General features: G+C 40.9%; 1 protein-coding gene across 2 annotated transcripts in view; it reads left to right on the top strand.

Moving 5' to 3' along the window:
• Positions 1-23,392, top strand: part of LOC134226196 (GTP-binding protein Di-Ras2) — a 406,254-nt gene that overhangs the window by 356,590 nt on the left and 26,272 nt on the right. For both annotated transcript variants that reach the window (XM_062706809.1, XM_062706810.1), the window contains one exon: positions 3,663-3,885. In XM_062706809.1, the coding sequence (XP_062562793.1) occupies positions 3,663-3,885 (223 nt within the window). The remainder of the gene's footprint in view (positions 1-3,662; positions 3,886-23,392) is intronic.

Below are 23,392 nucleotides of genomic sequence, written 5' to 3'. Positions count from 1 at the left end.
AGGAACACCACCAGAAACTCCTTCAGGAATTTCTCTAGGAACTCCTCTGGGAATTCCTCTAAAATTTTTACCGGGAATTTCCTCTGGAATACCTCCAGGAATTCCTCCAAGAATTCTTTCAGGAATGCCTCCGATAATTCATCCAGGAATTCTTCCAAGAATTCCTCCGGGATTTCCTCCAGGAATTCCTTCTGGAAGTCCTACAAGAATTCCTTCTGGATTTCCAGGGAAATTCTCTTAAAATTTCTCCAGGAAAACTTTCAAGAGTTTCTACAGAAATTCCTCCAAGAATTCGTCCGTGAATTCCTCCACAAATTCCTCCGGGAATTCCCCTGGGAATTCCTCCAGAAATTCCTTCTATAATTCCTCCAGGAATTCTTCCAATACTCTCCCCAAGATTTATTCCAAGAATTCCTCCAGGAATGTCTCAAGGAATTCCTCCAGGATTACCTCGAGGAATTCCTCCGAGTATACCTTGAGGAATTCCTCCGGGATTACCTCCAGGAATACCTCCCGGAATTCTTTCAGGAATTTCTTCAGAAATACCTCCAGGAATTCCTTCGGGAATTCTTCCTGGGAGTATTCCCGGTTTGCTGGGGGTATTCCTGGAGGAATTTTTAGGGGAATTTCCAGAGAAAATTCTCGAAGGAAGAATTTCTCCACTAATTGCCCCCGGGATTCCACTAATTGATCCAGGAGCTCTCCCAGAAATAGTTCTATTAATGGCTTCAGGAATTCCTCCATCAATTCATTCGGGAATTTCTCCAGGAACTCCTTTAGGGCTTGTTCCAATAATTGCTCCGGAAATTCCTTTCAAAACTGATCCGGGAATTACTCTAGGCATTTCTGCGGGAATTTCTCCAACAATTCCTTCAGGATATTTTTCAGAAATTCCGTCACTAATTGCTTCAAGAATTCCTTCGTTCAAAGACTCATCCACTAATTTCTCAAAAAAAAAATTCCACTTATTGCTCCAGGAATTTATCCAGCACTGCTATCTGGACTTCCTTCAGAAATTTCTCCAGGGTTTCTTCAAGGAACTCCTCCAGGAATAGGTCACCTAATTGCTTCAGGAAATTCTCCACTAGTTGCCTCAAGAAATCCTCCAGCACTTCTCTAGGAGTTCCTCCTGGAACTCATCAGGAATTAACCCAGGAATTCTTTCCGAAATTCCTCCAGGAACTCTTGTGGGAATTTCTCCAGGAATGCCACCAGGAAGTTTCGCGATCATGTCGCCAGAAATTATTTCCGAAATGTCTTTGGGAATATTTCCAGAAATTCCTCTAGGAATTCCCTCTAAAATTAACCTAATCTAAAATTTCTCCCAGAAGTTTATCCGGAAGCTCAACAACTACACTTGCATATGGGACAAACTAAAAGTTTTTTTAAATATTCTAACTAAATAAATATTTGTATTGAATGGTCACAATAAGAATGAGAAATATGGCAAATACGGGTTCAAATTCGAAAATGACGATGTTCATCAATAGATGATTGCGGTAGCCGTAGCGTGGACTCCATTTTTTCATTTGTGTCTGAGAAGTTGGAGGCATAATTGAGTCAAAAAAATCGGAGTGAGTTTGTCGATATGGTAAGAAAGCATTGCTCGAACTAGAGAAGTCAGTAAAATCCAACTTTGGAGTGGGCTGGTCGATGGTCGCCTTTGGATCCAGGCTCGTCAAGAAACAAAAACCAAGAAACAAGGGAATTGGTCGGTGATTTGTTTATTATGTTATTCGAGCTAAACAAATATTCAATTACAGTAGACGTTTGATAACTGCAAATCATTTAACTGCAATGCTTTTTAACTGCAATTCGATAGTTGCAACAGTTTTGCAGTTATCGGACCGCTAAACTTCAAACTGGTGTCAAACTCAATGATAGCTGCATTGCGCCGCACATTTAGATGCACTTTTATTGCATCTGACGTCGATTGACAACCGTTTGACGGCATTCGTTAACTGAAAAGTAAACATTTTGCAGTTATCGAACGGCTACTGTATTCAATACAGACGCTCTTGCTCAGTAAAATTGTCCATGGTTTTCATCGTACCCTTGCTTTGAAAATATTTACTCGTATAATGAAATGAGATAAAAACTAGCAATTAGTAACTGCACTAATTGATTCGTTTTTCATCGATCCACAAAATTTTTGTTTTGGAATAATGTGAAGAAAACCCCCTGCGCTTGGTCATTTGAAGTCATGATTTTGTTCGAGCTGCAAGGAGTTTTTCTATATGTCACGAGCCAGTGGCGTAGCCACGGGGGTGGTTTTGGACATAAAACCCCCCCAAAAACAAAATTTTCAGAACAATTTTTTTTTTCGAAAAAAAAATGTTCGGAAAACCCCCCCAGACCAATTTTCTGGCTACGCCACTGTCACGAGCAACCAATTGGAATACAGAAGAAGTCATCGTTGCCAGAAGTTGCCATCGCTGCTGTAAAACAGTGTAGTACCAGGAGTCACTCGATAAACTGCCGATAGCCGATCCCGATTAGGGAACGGAAGTGAAGCCGCGACGGCCTTACCTCAAATAGAGCTGGATACAAAATCTGCAAAAGATTTAGATTGAAACATAGCACAATATCGTGGCTATGGCAGCTCCAGAAGCTGACGACCGGTGGCACTGCCTTTACGAAAAAAGAAAATATTTTTTTTTCGCCTACTGTTTTTAATTGGGTTGTTTATCAGAGAAAAATATGGGATTTTTTATAGTTTAACATAAAGAGCATGCTTTTCTGATCTCCAACATATTTTTATTTTGTTTGTAAACCTTTTATTTACATTTTTGTATAGCAAACAAAAAGCCATTTCAATCGATAGAATGACACTAACATTCATAGAATGACATTTGGCCCATGCAGCATAAGAACAAATTTTTAGTCCCATATAAATTTAAAATGCAAATTAAAAATAGTTCCGGGTCTCCAAAAAATCTGAAAAATTGGGGTTAGGCTCAGTTTTCTATGCAGATTCAGAATATGTAAAAACATATATACCCCTAAACAACCCATTTGTCAAAATTCCTTCGGTAATAACTCGAAACTTTCCTTGACCGTTTTCCTTGAGAACTGCATACTAGGCTTTAGCTTTTGTATGTTTTTTTAGCCAATACGATGAAATTCTTCAACACACCTTCCGCATTTTCTTGCTGTGTAGCTGAGCATCTAACCGGAATGCTAAAGCATTAAGTAAGGCCACAGGCATTTAAGGGTGTATACAATTCTAAGGCCAAAATATGAGCCTTTGTTTAGACAGTGTTTATTTCTAAAGCTCATTTATGGCTATCGCATTGTCACATGTGTTAAAGGAGCATGTGGGAATCACAAATATTTACATTTTCAATATCCTTAAACATTCCCTCGAAATGGAATCGTTGAAAGCCTTTATACTAAAAATTCTTACCATTTATCAGCCGCCGAGTAAACCTCGTTTGCACACCGAAAGTGTCACGTTCACATACAAACACAAATTAATCATTTGCAACCCCTTTGTACTGAAAATCGACACGTTCTGACATTCTTTGTTCCGTGACCTCGTGCCGCACGCCGTTTTTCGTGCTTGCCAACCATTAAACCTCGCACCGTTTGTTCAATCAACGCATATTTTCACTGCCGGAGTAACCCTTCCCGTCTATTTTTTTTCCTTGTTTGCTTTCCAGACCCCTGAAAAACGATGAAAATTCAATCAATTCCAACGTTCGGCACAAGATCGTCGTCATGGGAGCGGCCAAGGTCGGGAAAAGTTCAATCATCACGCAGTTCCTGTACGGGACCTTTTCGCCGAAATACAAACGCACGGTGGAAGAAATGCACCACGGGCACTTTTCGGTTGGTGGAGTGAATCTAACTCTGGATATTCTGGATACGTCCGGTTCGTACGAGGTAAGTAGTTTACGGTGAAAAATGCGGGAAATATGTATTCCCGCAACCTGTTGCGAATTTTCATTACACGAACTCAATTATTTTAATGGCCTCATCGTCCCAAATGGTCACGATGGTGCCACGGGCTGCCAAAAGGTTCCTCCCAAAAAGATGACCGGTCGCATCCTTTCGTAAATATAAATTCCATTTCGGTAAAAAATGGGATCCAGCCCGAGCATTAAGTCACCCGTAAAAAAGTGTTATTTATGCATAACAAAAATGTTATCCTCATTAGTTGAAATGCGTTTCACCGAAATGTTTCTTTAAAAGTTATTTTTCGAAAGCACTCCTTCGCACGAGAGTTTTTTTTTATACATTTAAACTTTTCAATCTTTATCGGCCGAATGAAATTCTTGATTATTTTTTTTTTTTCATTCCTTTTTTAATAACGTAAATTTTGACATTAGTTTACTAGTCAATGATGATGTCAGTGCTAGAAAGCCACTGAAGAAGAGGGCTGATACCAGCTTCCCACCGGTCTCCGAAGATAAAACTACGACAGTCAGTCGAACCCAAACTTGGTTATGGTGAATAACATCGTTTCATAACCGACTAAGGAAGGGTAGACACTTCGGATCGAAAGGTTCTCATGAAATTTTTAATTTTTGAGCATAGAATTTCTGTAGGACTGATCAAAGTACATATCAGTGAAAAGCTTTTTAAGATCGATCACCAGAACTCCCAAAGCGATAGTTTTTTGTGTTCCTGCGAGTATAAAACGAAGTTGGGGAGGAAACCTTCTAGTGGATACGGTTGGGAAGCAGAGGTCTTATGAACCGAGCATAGCGGCGATGGAGCGGTTTCCGTTAGCTAAATATAGGGTAGTGCCAGCTCCTCGCTCCAAACCAGTGGACCCTAGTTACTGGGAAGAGCCTGACGTCGGTCATCGTTTATAGAATCCAGGGGGATAATGAGAAGGGTCTTGTGCGCTCCGGATGCAGTGGAAGCAACAGCGGCAGCTTTATGACAAAAAGCTGTCTGCACACGTTGGTGAAATTGGAGGACACCTACTACAATGCAGGCGATCTCAGCGGGTATGGAGGGAAGAATCCTGGAAACTTTACGCAAGTACTGCTCTAAAGTGAGCTGTGGAAACAGTAAATATGCATGCTTTTACGACTTAACCGTAAAAGAAACTCATTCTGAATGCTTCAAATGACCATAGAATGAAATCTCTCGTTCCAATACAAAACTGAGAATTATGAAATTTTTTAAATGACTTTGGAGATAGCAGAAATACTTCAAGTGCTCACATGTGAGATTGTGAGATCAAATTTTCAAAACAATTTACCTGCTTTTGTAAACAAAGATTCAAACGTTGATTGGACGAATCTGAAATCTGACGGCAATTCCACGCAAACCAACACTATCAATAGGTAGCAGAAGCCTTCACCTACGTATTGATGATGTTGGTTTGCGTGGGATTGCTATCAGATTTCAGATTCGTCCAATCAACGTTTGTATCTTTTTTGTACAAAAGCAGATAAGTCGTTTTTAATATTTGTTATTGAAGTATTCAAATGATGGGGGCGCTAAAGCACAATAAAGCAGGGAAAAATCGTTTGACCGCAACCCATTCGGCCGGAAGCCATTTGGCCGAATGCCACTAGGCCGAAGATCATTTGGCCGAAAGGAACATCCGGCCGAAAGGGTCATTTGGCCGGAAGGGTCATTTGGCCGGAAGGGTCATTTGGCCGGAAGGGTCATTTGGCCGAAAGGGTCATTTGGAAAAATAGGATATTTGGCTGAATAAGACATTCGGCCGAAAAGGAAATTTGGCCGAATAGGACATTTGACCTAATACGACATTTGGACGAACAAAACATTTGGCCGAATACGACAATAGATATGACAACGCCTGTCAGTAGCCTACGTCTACTGACACACACCTTGGAACTGTTGGACATCATCCTCGATAAGGCCGCAACAGCAGTCGAAGCCCTCTTGCACGCATAGTCAACATGGCTGGCGAAGGTCAGCTTGTCGTCCATTACGACTCCAAGGAGCATCAAACTCCGCTTAGATGCGATCGCGGCTTCACCCAAGTGAATCACTGCATGTTGAACCGACTAGCGCTCATCCAATCCGCAATCATGCTGATCGCGTCTGCTGCGGTCAGCTCTACCTCGGGAATTGACTCCCCGTAGACCTTGTAGGTTGCGTCATCTTAACACCAGGAGGGAACTTTGGCTTCAGAACCCCGTCATACATAGAGTTCCATAATACCGGGACCAGTATTGAACCTTGCGGAGCTCCTGCGGTAATAGGAACGCTTCTCTGACTGGCATTGGTCTCGAATAATAGTGCACGGTTCAGGCCCACCGGCAGGCTAAGCCGGTGTAACGAGAGCGCGATGGCCCCCTAGCTTGAATGCGTTCTTCACATCAAGTGTCACTAACGCACAATATCGAATACCTCGCCTTTTCTATTGGATCGCTATCTCGGCGGTCTTTACCACCAAGTTAATAGCGTCCAACGTAGACTTACCCTTGCGAAAACCGAACTGATTGCTTGACAGGCCGTTCGTACCCTCTGAGTAGGGGAGACTGGGTAGACTTGATCCCCTTTTCTGATTTCCGATGTATCACAACCAAAAATAAATAAACATACGCGATTTCCACACAGACTCTCTAAGAAATATAGTATTTATCTTTACTGATGTATGACAGTTCTTAAATTATTGTTGTTATTGATACACAATCGATTTTTTGGAGTGCTGTAAAAAATCGACTTTGAAAATAATCGGGGGAAATTGATCCCTCTCCAAAAGCTTGCTTTGATAAAATTAGAAAGGTGCCCTCAGATTTTTTAAATATTTTTCCTTAAAAATACGAATTATCGAATTGCTGTGCATATACATGAACAATTTTTGTTATTGAATTCGACAGAACATGCATTTTTAAAATTTGGGGAGACTTGATCCCCTTTCCATGAGATCTATGCAATAAATCATTTTTCCTGCCAACCCTTCATCAAATCCGTCAAATCTACAAAAAATTAGAAGCCTAAGAACAGATTTATATTTTTTTGAATTTTTTCGCCAAATTTTTGTATGGGTGACTAACGGGGGATCAAGTGTCCCCATATTGAGGCAATAACTTCAAATCTAAATATCCTAAAACTTTGGTGGAATGTTGACATTTTCATCGGTTCAGATCTAAAAGCATATTTATGGCTTGTTGCTGTAAAAATGAAAAACTTTGGTCATTGTTATGAAAAGTTGTTCAAATTTTGCGTGGCAAATAAAAAAAATCTTTAGGAAGGCTAGAACAAGTTCTCGATAAAACAGGGGGTGATCAAGTCTCCCCGGGGATCAAGTCTACCCACCTTCCCCTACGGGGTCAGCCTGTTGAGGATGATCCTATCTAGCAACTTGGCCGTCGTGTCTATAAGACAGATTGGTCTATGCGCCGAAGGGTCACCCGGCGGCTTCCCGGCCTTCGGCAACAACACCAATACAAACAACAAGCCTTTTCCATCTTTCGGGGATTCTACACTCATCAAGGCATCTCGGAACTCCATCAGGCACTAGAGCTTTGTTCGTTACGAGGGATTTGGCCACCGCGAGTAACTCTTCGTTCGTCACCGGAGCCACCATTTTAGCCACACGCTTGCCTTGCGGTGCAGGTGGCCAGGGACTTGTGGCTCGGAACGAGAAGAGTACCTCGATAATCCTTGCCAACTTATCCGGGGACCGCTCGGGGGGTGAAGAGCTCCCTTTGGTCTTGGCCATCACTATCTTGTAGGCGTCACCCCACGGATTCGCGCTGGCTCCTTCGCATAGGTTGTCGAAACACGCTCTTTTACTGCACCTGATGGCCTCGTTAAAGACCAGTTTAGCAGCTCGAAACACTTCACGGAGGTCCGCTCTTTCATCCTTGGTGTGGGCGCTGCATCCTTCGTCTACCGTTGAGGTAGGTTGATCGCAGGGCCGCAATCTCGGCACTCCGCCAGTATACCGGGCGTCAGCCATTTCTCGGCAGTGCTTTCATCGGCATGGTGGCGTCGCACGCGTGTGATAGGACAGCTACCAACGCATCCCCGCTTAGACCTTCAGTGTTGGCTTCCAGTCCCAGGGCCGCGGTGAAAACTTCGCTGTCGAAGTGATTGGTTTGTAACTCACGGACCTGACAGGGATCCCCGGACCTCGGATCCCGAGCAGCACACATGTTGCACAATAGTTTCTGTGACCCATATGCAACCAAATTTTGTCACATTTGAGTTGCTGCAACCAAATCCGTCTGGATTGTGCTGCTAGGGATGTTGCACGCCATAGTTGATCAGCGAATTGCTAGATGATCACTATGGGTCCAACCCTCGTTCACCCTCCAGTCCAAGTCTGGTGCCAGACCAAAACTGACGAACGTTACGTCAATTCATAACTCGTTCCTTCTAGCGGAACCATCATTGACTAGCACTGCTTCGCTAGCACCTCTAGTAAAGCTTGACCCCTTCGATTGGTGCAGCGACTGCCCCACTCCACTGCCCAAGCGTTAAAATCTCCTGCTATGACGACCGGCTTACGACGCACTAGGTCGGACGATAGACCATCGATCATCTGGTTGAACTGTTCTAATGGCCATGGTGGGGCATAGCAGCTACAATAGAACACACCGTTGATCTTGGCTATCGCGACACCCTCAGCAGAAGAGTGTACCACCTCCTGGATCGGGTACCGTCCCGTCGTGCAAATAGCCACCAACCTAGACCCGTCACCCAAGCCACCCAAATGCCGTTATCGACAGGAACATTGTACGGGTCGGACAGGAGGGTGACTACGCCACAGCAGCTGTTGTGCAGTTGCAAAGTGGTTAAGATTCAGTTGTGTTACTTGTACGGCTTATTCTTATTTCTCTCTCCGATGGGACCGATAACGTGGTTACAGGCTTGCTTTTTGCTGGCGCAGATGAGGCACTTTGGTGCCTTATCGCATCCCTGTGCCTTGTGCTTTTCCTCACCACAACGACGACACAGGCTGTTGTGGTCTGGGCCTTTACAGTTGTCGGACTTGTGCCCTAACTCTAGGTACCGATAGCACCTGTCCACTGGAGACCCTACAGCATCTTATATGTCTGGATTTGAAATGAAAATGAAAGACAAGTACCAGGAGGACATTATTTGGTTGATACCGCGGCTGGGGACATCATGGTTGATTTGGTAGACCATTTAATTCAAACCACAGGACAATTTGGAGATCTCATCTCATATTCCTCATATGCCATCTCATATGCCTAGATTTGAGACGCAAATGAAAGACAAATACTTGGAGGACATGATTGGTTTGATACCGTGGCTGGCCCATTGAAGGCGTGGTTGATTCGGTTGATCATTTGATTCAAAATTCAGGAAAATTTGGAGATCCTATAACATCTCATATGCCTGTATTTGAAATGCAAATTAAAGACAAATATTCGGAGGATATGATTGGGTTGACATCATGGAAGTCGTGGTTGATTTGGTGGACCATTTGATTCAAACTCCAGGACAATTAAGAGATCGTTCAACATTTCATATGTCTGGATTTGTGATGCAAATGAAAGACAAATACTCGGCGGAAAGGCCAGATTTAAGGGAGGCGTGACTCCGGGCCCCCACAAATATTATGTACCAAAACTAACCTTTTCTGTATATTTTAGGGCCTCCACAAACTGTCAGCCTCGGGGGGGCTAAATTGGGCCCTGCTCGGCGGACATGATGAGGTTGATACCGCGGTTGGGGTCATCATGGTGCCGGATATTCGTACCAAGTTTACGTATTCACTTGTATTTTCCTCCGAGGAAACGATCCAGGGAAGCGGAGTAAACACTGTAGACCTTCTGGAGGGCTACCCAGTCAACACAAAATCGTATATGATGCAACATACGATACTAAATTGGAGACGATATACGTACATGTTGTATGGGGAAGTACCTATATCGCCTCCACTTTAGTATATTATACGGCATCATATACGATCTTGTGTTGACTGGGTATGGTACTGGGTAAACTGTTGTTAGTCAATAGTCCTAGGCTTGGCAGGTTGTTCCAAAACCCGTTGATGTTCCACTGAAGCAAGAAATTGGCCTCCCGATTTTAAGGGTATGAGTTGGGAAAGAGACAAGGGCCCTCCTTAGCCTAGCTTCTTATTGGCATTACATCCCCACACTGGGATAGAACCGCCTCGCAGCTATAAGACCTACTTTTTGACCCCGGAACCTAAAAGCTCGGGTTCGGAGGGAAACCGGCAGCAAACCCCCAGACTGCTGGTCTAGAGCCAACGGCAGTCTTTGGGGCGGGTGCTCAAGACCTCTTTTGGATTCCGGGTCTCAGGGCGTACGGACGCTGGGGAGATTTCGGATCACGGAAACCTATATCGTACGTATTACTTACGGTCAAACAGCGCTTTATTGGGCTCCACACACAGGACTATCGAAAGGGCGGCTTCTTGGAACGGATCGGTGACGGAATAGCGACGACGAGGATAGCGATCGTCCGATTGCGGGGACGCTCCAAACTGCACGGACAGGCAAGAACTTCGAGAGATTATTTCACCGGGCCAATCGGCGGCGAGGAAGGGGCGGTGCGTGGACTTCTCGAAACAAAGGCGATGGTGGCGGCCACGTTGGATTACGGCGATGACGGTTATACGATGACGGCTTTGGACCGGGTGGTGCCGGGAGAACGTGGTAGTGGCCCCAAGGGCCGATCGTCGGCTGGATGACCGCTGAATGCCTCCGGGGCAGACTGGCAGCGTGGGTTGGAACTTGGCGAACGTCACGGAATTGATCCCAGCGGAGGTGCGCTGCGATGGCGTCTTTCGGGAAACAGAATGGCGGCTTTGTTGGAGGTCGTCTGGTTCGAGGCTCGTGGAATCCAGTCAGCTCGCCGGTAGCGGACGTATTGTCTTTCACTTCAGGATTGGTGGCAACGGTCGGGTTGCAACGAACGGCTTGCGGCGGCTACGGGGCGTCGATGGCCAGCCAAATACACTTGGATGTCGGTTATCAGCCCGATAAACCGGGTGATGGATTGCCGAAAAATGTTACGAAACACGACTCGGATCCGGTCGTCAACTCACTGACGGGTTTTAATCCACCTTTCGCAACCGGATCATTAAAAAATCGTGCGTATACTGCGAGCTACCGGGTACCCAAAAAATCTCTTCACTTTCGATTTCCTTTTTCCCTCGATGCTCCTCAAATCAGGCGGTAACCCCCACTGTCCCCTCACGCCGTTTTCCTGCTCTTTCCCGCCCCAAACCCACCAATCGATTTCATTTTGATCGCTCTTCATCAGTTCAGTGGATCTGTTCACCCACTCGGCACCCAGATTCTACGTGGCGCACTGGTGCGCTACGCGCATATATCGACTGCCCTGTACCCATGCGCGTCGATATGAAATGACCGTTGCAAATCGAAGGAAACTGAATAACAATATTTGTCCCTATTTTCCGTGATCAATGTTTTAGAATTAGTGACAATTGTTACCCGCCGGTAATACAGCTTAGTGTTCATCAAGCACATCCACAGTTATTAACTGCGAGGTTTCTAAGCCAACCCAGTCAAACACAGATCGTATAGGAAAATATATATTTGATCGCATATATTGCAGTTTTTTATCGCACTCGTATAAAATTACTAGTAAGGGTAGCCCAAATATGATTACTATCGTATTTCATACCAGCATATGGAATATTTACGATTGTGTTCAAAAAAGTCCTAAAACGATATAAACAATATCCACTTAATCAGATTAAATCGCAAATATCGTATATCCACATATGTGGTGCCATGAAAATCGTATACGGATGTGCGTTGTGCGTATATAGTTTTTACTCCAGCTCGCTGGACAAAACCCACTGTATCTCAGCGACAAAATAAATATCATTTCTACTTACTTCACTACATCCGATGTGACTTAATTCTACTCCATAAATGTTGTTTTTCAATTCCATTCTTTTAATCCTGTCGATTTGTACTCCGTACCACTGCCAAACATCGAACAAAACAACTAAACTTCAACCAAATGAAAATAACTCAGAGGTAAACACGGCGAAATAGAATATCACTGATGTTGACATTTCATCATCGTTTATATGTCGGCAGAATCGTTTGGAATGCTGCGTAATCGTTTTATGTATGAACGTTATCGTAACAATTACAAACAATTTCCATATAAGGCTCAAGCTACATTTGTACGAACAACAACATGATTCTAGAATCGTATAAATGTAATATACATCGTTTACTGCAATATCGTTGCAACACTTATCTAGATTATGATTGTCAAAAAGTTGCTGCTTTTCAAGACTTGCTGTATAGCACATCGGTAGAGCATTAACCTCTAGATCCAAAGGTCAAAATTTAATTCAATGGTCATTTAATGCTCGAGACATGATTATCTACAATTCTCGGGTACTTTTTCAAAACGGCGTATGTCGCAAATTGTAAACAAACCCGTTTTCAACAGCATATGGCATCAAATTCATCTAAAAATGTGTATATCTTCAAAGCTACTTGAAAATGTGTTCTTGAAAATGTAAATCTTTTTTTTTTACAAAACGGTGTAACATCATTGTTGAAAATATTGCACATACACCGCTTAGCAGAAAATGTACTTTAAAACGTTTTTTCGAATAACTAAATAGTTTAAAAAGTGCGTCTGCTTGTACTTTTTCATCACTGATTTCAAAATTAAGCATGATGCTTGAATTTTCTGATTTTCGTTAAGAAAAACATTTTACGTTGTTTTTCTGCAGCAAATGTTGTTACGTCGTGTTGTAAGTGTTGCAATTTTTTGTCGCATGTGCGGTGAAACGTTTCAACTTGACGCAACATTTCGACGTATCAACAATGCAGCGTACGGAGCAGCGTAACATTTCGACGAAAGTAGCATGACCTCGGTCATGCTGACGTATCAAAACGACGTATGTGATTTATCTGTTGCAGAACGTTGTAACATATATTTTATCAAAATAACTGAAATGTTCACACGCAGTGCAGATTTCAGAGTCAGTGACGATGAACCTTTCCATAATGTATCGTTGAGGTGAATTCAATTGTGATAAATGTGTTTAATTTCTAAATAGGAATAAAAATAAAATCTGTAAACTTCCAAGTCCATTTTCTCAGCTTGATCAAAATGTTACATACGCCGATTTGAAAAAGTTCCCGAGAATTATTTTTTCAAATGTTTGCTAGATCGTAATAAAGCTTACGAAAACTCAAGAAAGTCGTTGTTTAGTACGTATATGGCCTCCACTTTGGTAGGTATATAGCGATTCAGTGCATTATATACAAGTTCTCTTGCTTGTATATGACAACTTATATCAAAAGTTATACATATCAAAATGTTAGCTGGGAAGTTACCATTTTTGCATTCGTATATCATGAGGCTAACACGATGATACTTTTATGCCCATGGAAGTCGAGACATTTTCCAATCCGAAAACTGCCTAGACTGGCACCGGAAATCGAACCCAGCCACCCTCAGCATGGTCTTGCTTTGTAGCCGCGCGTCTTACCGCACGGCTAAGGAGGGCCGAGCGGTACACAGAAAAAATGCTAAAAAATAAATAGCACGTAAAAAATATAGACACGGAAAATTACACTATTTCGGGCGAACATGGATCTTTTCCATCAAGTTCGCCCTAAATGTATGCTATGTGCATTACTTTTCGTGTATATTTCAACAACTTTTTCTATCTGTGTAAGATGTGCGGCTATAAAGCAAGACCATCCTGGGTTCGATTCCTGGTGCTGGTCTAGGGAATTTTCGGTTTGTAAATTGTCTCGACTCCTGGGCATAAACGTATCATCTTGTTAGCCTCATGATATACGATTGCAAAAATGGTAACTTGGCTTAGAAACCTTGCGGTTAATAACTGTGGAAGTGCTGAAGGAACACTAGGCAGCGAGGCGGCACATCCCAGTGGGGGATGTAATGCCAATAAGAAGAAGAAGAAGTGTTGGAAAAGAGGCTGGATGTCTCAGATGCATTCGCTAATTGAGTGGGATGACGGCGCCTTGAGAGTCCATTTTGGTGTTGTCAAGAGCGTCCAAAGGAATTGAAAAGTCTTGATTGGTCAGGCCAGGGTGAGCTGAACAAGGTTGAGAAGGATGATTGTAGTGATAGGGTTTACTACCCGGGTTCGAGAGGATCATGGAACACTGTAATGGGGGTTCCCATTAAGAGGCCGATGGCACTTATCGCCCGAAAAAAACAAAGCGTCTTGAGAACGCCAAACTGCATCTGCTTGCTTCCCTCGAAATTTTCCGGAGAAACGGAGGCTTGATACCTTACGCTTGCAAAATGGCTTGCAGTGGGATAACACGTCCCTTTTCCGTCTACATATGTCCCAGCGTATTCCCCAGTTCCGGTGTGGGAAAAACGTCCGCCCCTAGTGGCCCGACTGCCGAAAGATCTGGAAAGGCTCTTTTTGTTTGACATTTCTTCGTCCACTGGATGCCGTGGTCGACCCGGTCGTTTGAACATCATCCCGGTTTTAAAACACTTTCGACCAGGGTTCTTATATCAGGGTTCACTCACTTCGACAGTAGATAGGAGCAAGATGAATACACCACTAGGTGTTCCAATCTGCCAAATTCACGATTCAGCCATCTTGGATTTTAGTATGGGAGAGCCAGCCGGTTTGTTTATGTTTTGCACCGAAAATGAATTTTTCACCCCCGCCTTCTTCTCGTCCATAAATTGGGCAGACTGCAACACCTAGCTGTGTATTCATCTTGGATAGGAGAGACTAGCGCGGGGGTGAAAAATTCATTTTCAGTGCAAAACATAAACAAACTCGGTGGCTGCCCCATATAAAAATCCAAGATGGCTGAAACGTGTAATTGGCATACTGCTGCACCTGTTTGTATTCACCTTGCTTTCGACATGTTCAATTTTGGCTTAGGTTGGACAATTTCAAAAAAACGATGCAAAAAATATGTTGATCTCAAAGAAGACCAAAGAACACTAATATAATATTGCATATTAGTCAAATAAAATCTTGCAAAAAAACATCGTGAGCTGTGGAATAATTACTCTAATGTCGAACAAAGTTTTTCTCATTTATTTCTTTGGAACCATTCTCAAGTGCTTTTTAAGTAAGTATTCTTCTTCCTGTAGCCAAATACATGTTTAATAATTTTCAACTGAATGTTGTAGTACACAACTCATCAATCTATCTAACACGACGAAGAAGCGTGCCAAAAAGCAAAGGTTGGGTAAGTGCCAATCAGTTACCCAAAACATCCGATAGATGTGTGGGATAGGGTCAGTTTCCGCTGTCATATTTTAACCTACACGATTCGCAAGACGTAAAAGTGGGTGAAAGGAATGTAAGTAGAAAATTGTTTACACAAACATTGCCTTTTGCTTCTGGTTAGAATCTACCATCGATTGAGCTTTTCACATCCACCCACATAACTGTGGATGGATGGTTGGTTGGCGCGCCGTCACGCTCCACACTTTCCGGTGTTTGTTGTGATTTGGACCAGACTGCGACCGAGAAGATGCAAGGAGAAGCACCCGAGCCGTGGAAAATCACTATACAATACTTGGCTGAAGTTGATGAATACTCAATGTTCGTCGAGTACCCAAATAAAATGATCGAGATAATAATACCTCTCATGATAATTGAATACCTAAACAATCCTTCAAGTATCTCAGACCTACTTGTAATATGATCTTCCAATTGGTAAAAGTATAGGTAAATGCTCAATGCTCATTAATACCAAGTGCCGATATTGAACCAGAACCAACTATTGTTTGGTGCTCGGGTCTCCACCCCACGGACCGCACGATCAACAGATGGAGGAAGCGGATGGAAAGATTCTTCCTACAACCAGTCAGTAGGATATTGCTTCAATGGGAATTTTTCTCCGATTTTTTTTTCTTTACCTCAGCGAACGAGTTTCAAGCTGATGGTAGTCGGTTCCCTGATGTTGGAACGAAGTAGGACGTAGTCATAAAGTGAAACCGCATCACCATTTATATACGTGAATTCTGAGTCGCTGTAGCGACTTGGCCAAGTATAAAAAGAGTAGAAGATGTAAATAATAAGTGAAAAGTTTAACTGTATGTCTCTTTACAGCCAATACATCTCCCAACAGATGCATCATCACCACCTTGCATTTCTATAGCTTGCAACTGCGATGTTTCAAAGCGAAGTTAGCGTTTGTGAATTTGTGTGTTGTGTGGCTAACAGGATGCCACTTCCTACGTGCTACGCCTAGGAAAGTCAAAAAAATATCTTCCCAAAAACCCCCAACATGGTTCTGCTGTTCAGCTGCGCTCAACTCTGAAAATCCTCACAAACCTGACTTGGGCCGTCCAGAAACCACGTGGTCATATAGGGGGGGAGGAGGGGGTTTGGAAAATGACCACGATAAGCCACATGGGGGGAGGGGGGTGTTGCTCTCGAACCACGTTTTTAACACGAAAATTTTTGGTAAATAACAATAGCGGTGTAAAAAATACAAATCATCAAAATTTAATGATTTAATCATTAAACGCAAAGCGCATCTTAGGGCCAATGCCCACGTAGCGTCTTTTCAACTCAGTGTTAAAAAGAATTTAGCATTAAGCATCGAGAAAACCCGGTAACGCAGCGTCGGTCGCAACGCCGATGCATATCTGAGTTATTTGGCCAACTTAGCTTTAGATTCTATTTCCATAAAAAAAAATAAACGAAAAAGCAGGTTTCTCTTTCAGTCTCAATTTTCACCAAAAAAAATTGAGAAAGAAAAATGAAAAAATATTTTCTAAAAATTCCGCCGCAGATGGTTTTTGGCATCACGCCGCCGACACTTTTGCATCAGCGGACTACAGCTACAATTTTGAAAACTGTTCATGTTTTTACAATAATTCAAGAAAAATCTTCAAAAGAATGTCTTGTGGATATTCAGGAAAAATCCAGTAAAAAAATTTCCTGTAAAAACTTTGACCTTACTTCATACAATGCTGATAAAGTGCTAGCATTCAGAATGTTTTTTGAACAATTCTCTCAGGAAAATTTTGCTACAAATTGGTCATGAAAAAAAAACAAAATATCGCCAGTGTAAATGCCGAAAAAAATTCCATGTGAATTCTGTCTGAAAATTCAAAACAGTCTCGTGGGAAATACATATAATTTTCGGTGGAAAAAAATGTTCATATTTTCATATTTTTTTTACATTCTAATGAATTTCTTCGACAAGTTCTTTCGAATCTTCGCCAGAAATTCTATTTCATTTCCAAAATAAGTTTTTCGAACATTTTAGGGAGTGCACTTCAAAATGTTTAGTCTCCAGTTAGCCTTACGAGCAAAGGCATAGGATTGCCAATCCGGAGATGACGAGTTCGATTCTCGTTCCTGTCTAGGATGTTTTCGGGTGTCAAACATTGTCGACACCCTAGGTATAATGTATCCTTCGTACTTGCTACACAAGATATATAATCGTACAATTGCTGGCATTTAAAACTTTCAATTTATAACTGAGGAAATGCTAATAGAATAAACTAAGTTGAAAAGCAGACCAACTTCCAGTTGGAATATGGAGCCATAGAAGAAGAAGAAGACTTCTAAATTTTTCAAGAAAAAATCTTCTGAATTTTCATGAGAAATTAAATAGCCAATGCCACATGAAACACTTTGATATTACCGTTGATTTTTTGTTTTTGGATTTTTGTTTTCAAATTTGGAATTTTGGAATGAATTTTTTTACGCTCTTTGTGAATTCTATCACATTTTTTAAATTTTCCAAATATTCGAGGCATTATTGAGAATTTCCACGGAAGAGTCTATGGATTATTTTCAAAAAATACTTTGGATTTTCAAAGAATAAATCTTTAGAATTCTCAAGGTACGTGTTTTTTTTTAATTTGCACCATAAATTCTTCCAAAATTTCATGGGAAATTCATTCTTCTTCGGAAAGTCATTTTGATTTCTTTGTAGGTTCAGCTAAACATTGCTTTAAATCTTTACCATGCAAAGAAGCACAAGAAATGATTAAGGAATTTTCACATCAGAAAATCTTTAAAATTTTGATTTATTTTCTAAGGAATTCCTATTGGAATTGCTTCTAAAGTACAACCTTCACAAGTACTACAAAAGTGCAATTTTTTTTGTTATTTCCACTTGTAAAAACATCGAAATATCCTCGGGAAATTCATTATTGGTGTTTTAGATGAACCTTTTTTCGATTTTCTACTGGAAAATCTTAGGAATTTCCATCGGAAATATTTTGGTATACTCCAAATAATGTCTTTTGGAAATTAAAAAAACTGCTGGAAATTTCTAAGATTTTTTTTTGAAAAATGAAAAAAAATTTTCATTGGAAATTTAGAAGAATTTCCTTTGAAGATTCATTAAATTTGCCCAGGATTTTGAAAAAAATCTTTAGAGATTCTGTAAAAAAAGTAAGCTGGATTTTTTTTTCTAATTTATGCCGGAAGTTCTTCGGAATTTGATGTTTATTGGAATTTTCATCGTAAATATGCATTTAGGATCCTTCTACGGATTCTTCTAGTTCTTCAAAATTTCTACCGAACCTTTTTTAGGAACTTTTCCACAGAATTTTGAAAAAAAAAATCGTTGAAATACTGAAGGTTTTTCCGTGGAGACTCCGAAGAATTTCTTCTAACTATTCTGAAGGGTTTCCCTTGCAACTCCAGAATAATTATTCTTGAAAATTAGGAAGATCTTGGAATTTAAAATTCATCCAAGCAATACATGTAGGCAATTATTAAGGATTAAGAAGCCTAGTTCTTATGATATTGAATAATTAGGCTAATTGATCGAAAAATTTAATAATGCACCTAATTAGAACATTTAGGTGCATTTTTAAATTTTTCGATCAATAATGCACAAAATTCTAGTAGTGCGTATGAAAAAGGTTATGACATAGAGAAGTTTGCATTTAAAAAATCAACATGAAATTCTAAATAAAATGCTTTTTAAATTCATAAAAGGGTCTTAGAACTAAGAAGAGTCCGGCGATATGAAAAAAGTGGCAGTGTTCCAGAAAAAACACTCCAATTCCTAAAACAATCTAGGGTAATAAATAGTGTTATAATAACGATTGAAATTGAATTCCAAAACAAATCTCAACCCTTTTAGGACGGATGGGTCATATATGCCCAGCGTTTTAGATTGTCTATTAAATCACAAAAGAGAGCTAGACCACCATTTTCTTCAGTAAAATTGTTCATCTAGATATTGGTTTTACAGATAAAAATATGGGAGCTCAAATTTGACTGACCCTGAAAACTCAGTTATCCGAAACTTTGGGAAGATTTCGATTCTAAGAGCATGCAAATGAAGTTGAAATGTTTGAATCATTCTGAACACTCAGATGAGATGGGTCATCCTGAACGTTAAGCCAGTGGTTGCTCTCAAGTTCAGCCCACGACTTCTCGAGTGATCAATCATGACATTTGTAATGTCCTCATCATCGGTATGTACCCAATCCGATGAAATAAGCATATGATCCTAATTTCCATTAACATGAGATCTAAGAGACAAGGTACCCAAAATTATCTTGAGTCAACATCAAGCTGCACAATGACTATGCCTTTTTGTAGGGCCTTAGAAGCACTGGGTTCACGGACTTGAATGATTAAGTAGTTCAAACATTACGACTTCCAGGACGTTTTTTAAAACCTAAAAGTTTTGTATAACCTAAGTCGAGTCAAGTACGAAACACTGAAGACGACCTTACTGTTGAGGTCGAAATACGTATCTGTCAAGGTACAATCAAGTGGTGGAATTAAATGGGAAGGTACAAACTCGTCTTATGACAAGTAAAGACATTCCTTTAAAAAACTCAACATAATTTTTTTAACTAAAAAGTCTGTAGTAGCTTGTACAAATAACAATTTTCATATCAACCCAATGGACCTAATGGGATATTATATCATACATCATTCATAATTTGGTTAATTGGATAAATCGAATGATCCGAACTCCAAAATGATAATTGATCTATAATACATTCATTCTTCTATGAGTCCACCATTGACTGAAGCATATTCGAGATATGGAATAGAAGTTCCTTGGGAAATTATTCGAAAGACATCAGAGTGACCGAGAAAATATGTTTAGTATGGCATCATTGGATTCCACGAGTCAATATCAAAATAAAATTTCAATGAAGAATTAGAAATTTTGAGAGATGCGCCAGCTCTAGATTATTTATTAGAGAAAAAAATTTCCATAATAGAATTGGAAATTGCCAATAAAGAAATCAGGGTATGAGTATTAAATAAATATAGAATTACTGCAAATAATGCAAAATTTCCATAAACAGTTGAAAATTTTCCACAAAACAATAATAAATTAGCACTTGTAAAAGCAAAAATTGCAATTATGTATTTAAAAAAATCACCAATAAAGAAATTTAAAAAAATAGGGATATTTTGGAAAATTTCTAAACCATTACAAATTTTTCTCGAAATTTGTATAACATATTCGCGAGTCCGCATTTTTTGGTATCCTCTTGATGCATCGAAGGTATGCGAGTTCTAGATAACCTAATACCTGATACACATTACAACATGATGACATCATAAAAATCTTCGAAATAATGAAAATTAATAATTTCCATGCTGGGTTTTAGTTTGATTTTGAATCAGTTGAAATTGTCCATCTTCAAAATTGATCGGATTAACCATATGTTTTAGTCACATAGGTTTTTTTTTAATTTTTGTGCTTGAAAAAAAACCACGTGGTCAAAGGGGGGGGGGGTCTGCCAAATGACCACGATAGACCACATGGAGGGAGGGGGGTTGAAAATCTTCAAAAATATGACCACGTGGTTTCTGGATGGCCCCGACTGAGTGTATTATTTCACAGTTACTGCTTTGGTTTTCTATCTCAAACCACCTTTTACATATGTATGTTTCCTATATAAAGCAAAGGAATTGAAAATTAGAATGGTTGTTTCATTTTTTTTATGATTTTGTCAGCAGTTAGAACGCATTATTGAAACAAGATCCAAATAAACTAGGTAGTGCTTTTTTATTTTTTTTATTTTAGATTATATGAATTCCAGAACGTGATATGGGAAATCGAATAAGTACCCTGTGTATCCTACAATCCCAGGGATGGGAATGGGATTGTACAAACCCGTCTTATGACAAGTGAAGTCATTCCACCAAAAAGCTCAACATAATTTTCTTAACCCTGTGTATGTCAATGAGTTGCTGCGAGATAACTAATAATAATGTTTTCATAGTGTAATGATATTTTTGTCTTTCTCGTACATCGAACAACTGAGGAAATGCAAATAGAATACACTGGAGTCGGTTTTTACGCGGGGGATATGTTCCGCGTAAATCCCAAAAACCGCATGAAAAGGACTTTACTAAAATCGATTTTTTGTGGTTTTCACTTGTTTCCTAACCTTTTTAAAAACCGCGTAAAACAAAAACTTTTGAAAAAATTCGCGTAAATCCCGACAATCGCGTAAATCCCTAAAACCGCGTAAAAAACTGCTTTCAATGAAAAATCGTCCGTCGACCTGTTTCGAATATGGTGCAGGATCCTTGTGGTACATACAATAGAATGTGTGCAAAGCATAACTTCTTGGTCATCCAAGAAATTCCTAGAGTAAGGCCTTTTGATCTACACACGTAACCAAAGGTCTGTCGATCTGTTTCAAATATGGTACCTGCTCCTTATTGTAGGTAGAATACAATTTGTAGTTCTTGTCTATCCAAGAAATTCCGGCAGCAAGGCCTTTCGATCCATGCGCGTAAGCAAAGGTCTGTCGACAGCGATTCAGGAGGCAATGACAACCCCAGATGCCAATCAGCGGCGAGCTCAATTTGCGGTTTCACGGCCTAATTCAGGATCTGCTTCTGGTTCTCGCCCGAAGAAGAAGTGTCTGCGTAGAACAAACTATTAGTAATAATGAAATGTAAAAAAAATATCTGGTTATCGGCTCCGTCGTGTTTTTAATTAAACAAATGAGCCTAACAAATAAACAAATGGAAAAAAAAAGGTCTGTCGACCTGTTTCAAAAATATTGCGTGCTCCTTGTGGTGCATGGAAGAAATTCCGAGATGCGCGTTAAAATAGTCACATATATAACGACCCGAGTCAGGGACGTTGTACGGGTCGGGCAGCAGAACGACATCGGTCCTCGACTCCGAGACCGACTGCCACAGCAGCTGGTTAAGATTCAACTGTGTTGCTTGCATGGCTTCTTCCTGTTTTCCTCTCCGAAGGGACACGGAGGTCCACCCATAACGTGAATACATGCTTGCTTTTTGCTGGCGCAGATGGACACTTTGGTGCCTTATCGCATTCCTCACAATGACGGAACAGGTTGCTACGGTCTAGGTTCTTACAGTCGTAGGTCTTATGTCTCGACTCTAAGCAGCAATAGTACCTATCCACTGAAGGTGGCTTAAGTTTGCTTATCGGGCATACAGACCAGCAGATTTCAACATCCCTCGCTCCATGACCTAGGGTAGGCTAGCTGCCCTGTCCCAGCGCCGAAAGCTTTTCGGTCGCCCGCATCGACATCGGCGTACTTATCCTTATCAGTTTTCAGAAACATAGCCTCTACTCCTACTACACCTCGATCTGCTCCGTCAATACGACGTTTGGCCTTTATGGTCACCTACTGTTTGGTTTTAATCTGAGAACATTCGCCGATTTGCTGCCTGAGCCGTTTTTGGTTAGACGCAGTCTTTTCCTCGTTGGTCGTCAGGGCAAAAGTAATCGCCACTTGGGCCAAAGTCGCTCTTCCAAGCAGTGAATCATTATCAGAAGATAATTATTGCAATTTTCATGTGAAAACATTTCTCGTGAAAACAGTAGGCGAGTTGTCGCCGGTGGCAACTTCTCAAATTTTGTACCCAAACGATAATAAACACAGAATATTCATTCAAACATTAATCTTTACTAATATCAGCTAATTTTCAACGGTCCCGTTATATCTTCTATTTGGCGTTATGGTTTTATGGTAGTAAGGAAAAAGATTTCAAAATGTAACGGTAAATGCTTCAAATCAAGATACCATTTTCAGGCGATTCTTATTGGTAGCGAATTTTAATCACTTGATTATTTAAAAATAAGATCGCGGGTGAGTTCAATCAACCTCGATTTCATGAAAATTTGATTTTTCCCATCCCTGCTTCCAAGGAAGGAGAAGGCCTTGGTTGTGGCACCTTTGTCGGCCTTCTCACTTCCCCAGGGTGGCTGATAAAAGCGTTCTGTTCTTGTCTTACGACTCGAACAGCATGGCGGTGCACCAGCAGGTTCTGTTTCAGTTCTTTACTGATGTTCTGCCTTCTGTTTGCGAACTCGATAATGTTATGGAGTTGCTCGACGACCAACCGCATCCCGGGTTGTGGTCTAAATACTGTACCCAAATCGCAAATCGTCTAGATTATAGACACTATAGGTTCCATAGACAAGCTGAGGCGATAACGAGTGTAGCCAAACAAACTTTCAAACCACTCTCAAACGTGTAGCCAATCGAGCGTGACGTCACG

Source organism: Armigeres subalbatus, chromosome 3, assembly GCF_024139115.2.
Source record: "Armigeres subalbatus isolate Guangzhou_Male chromosome 3, GZ_Asu_2, whole genome shotgun sequence".
Lineage (NCBI taxonomy): Eukaryota > Metazoa > Arthropoda > Insecta > Diptera > Culicidae > Armigeres > Armigeres subalbatus.
The sequence above is the reverse complement of the archived record's forward strand: the minus strand, read 5'-3'. Positions and strand labels throughout refer to the sequence as shown.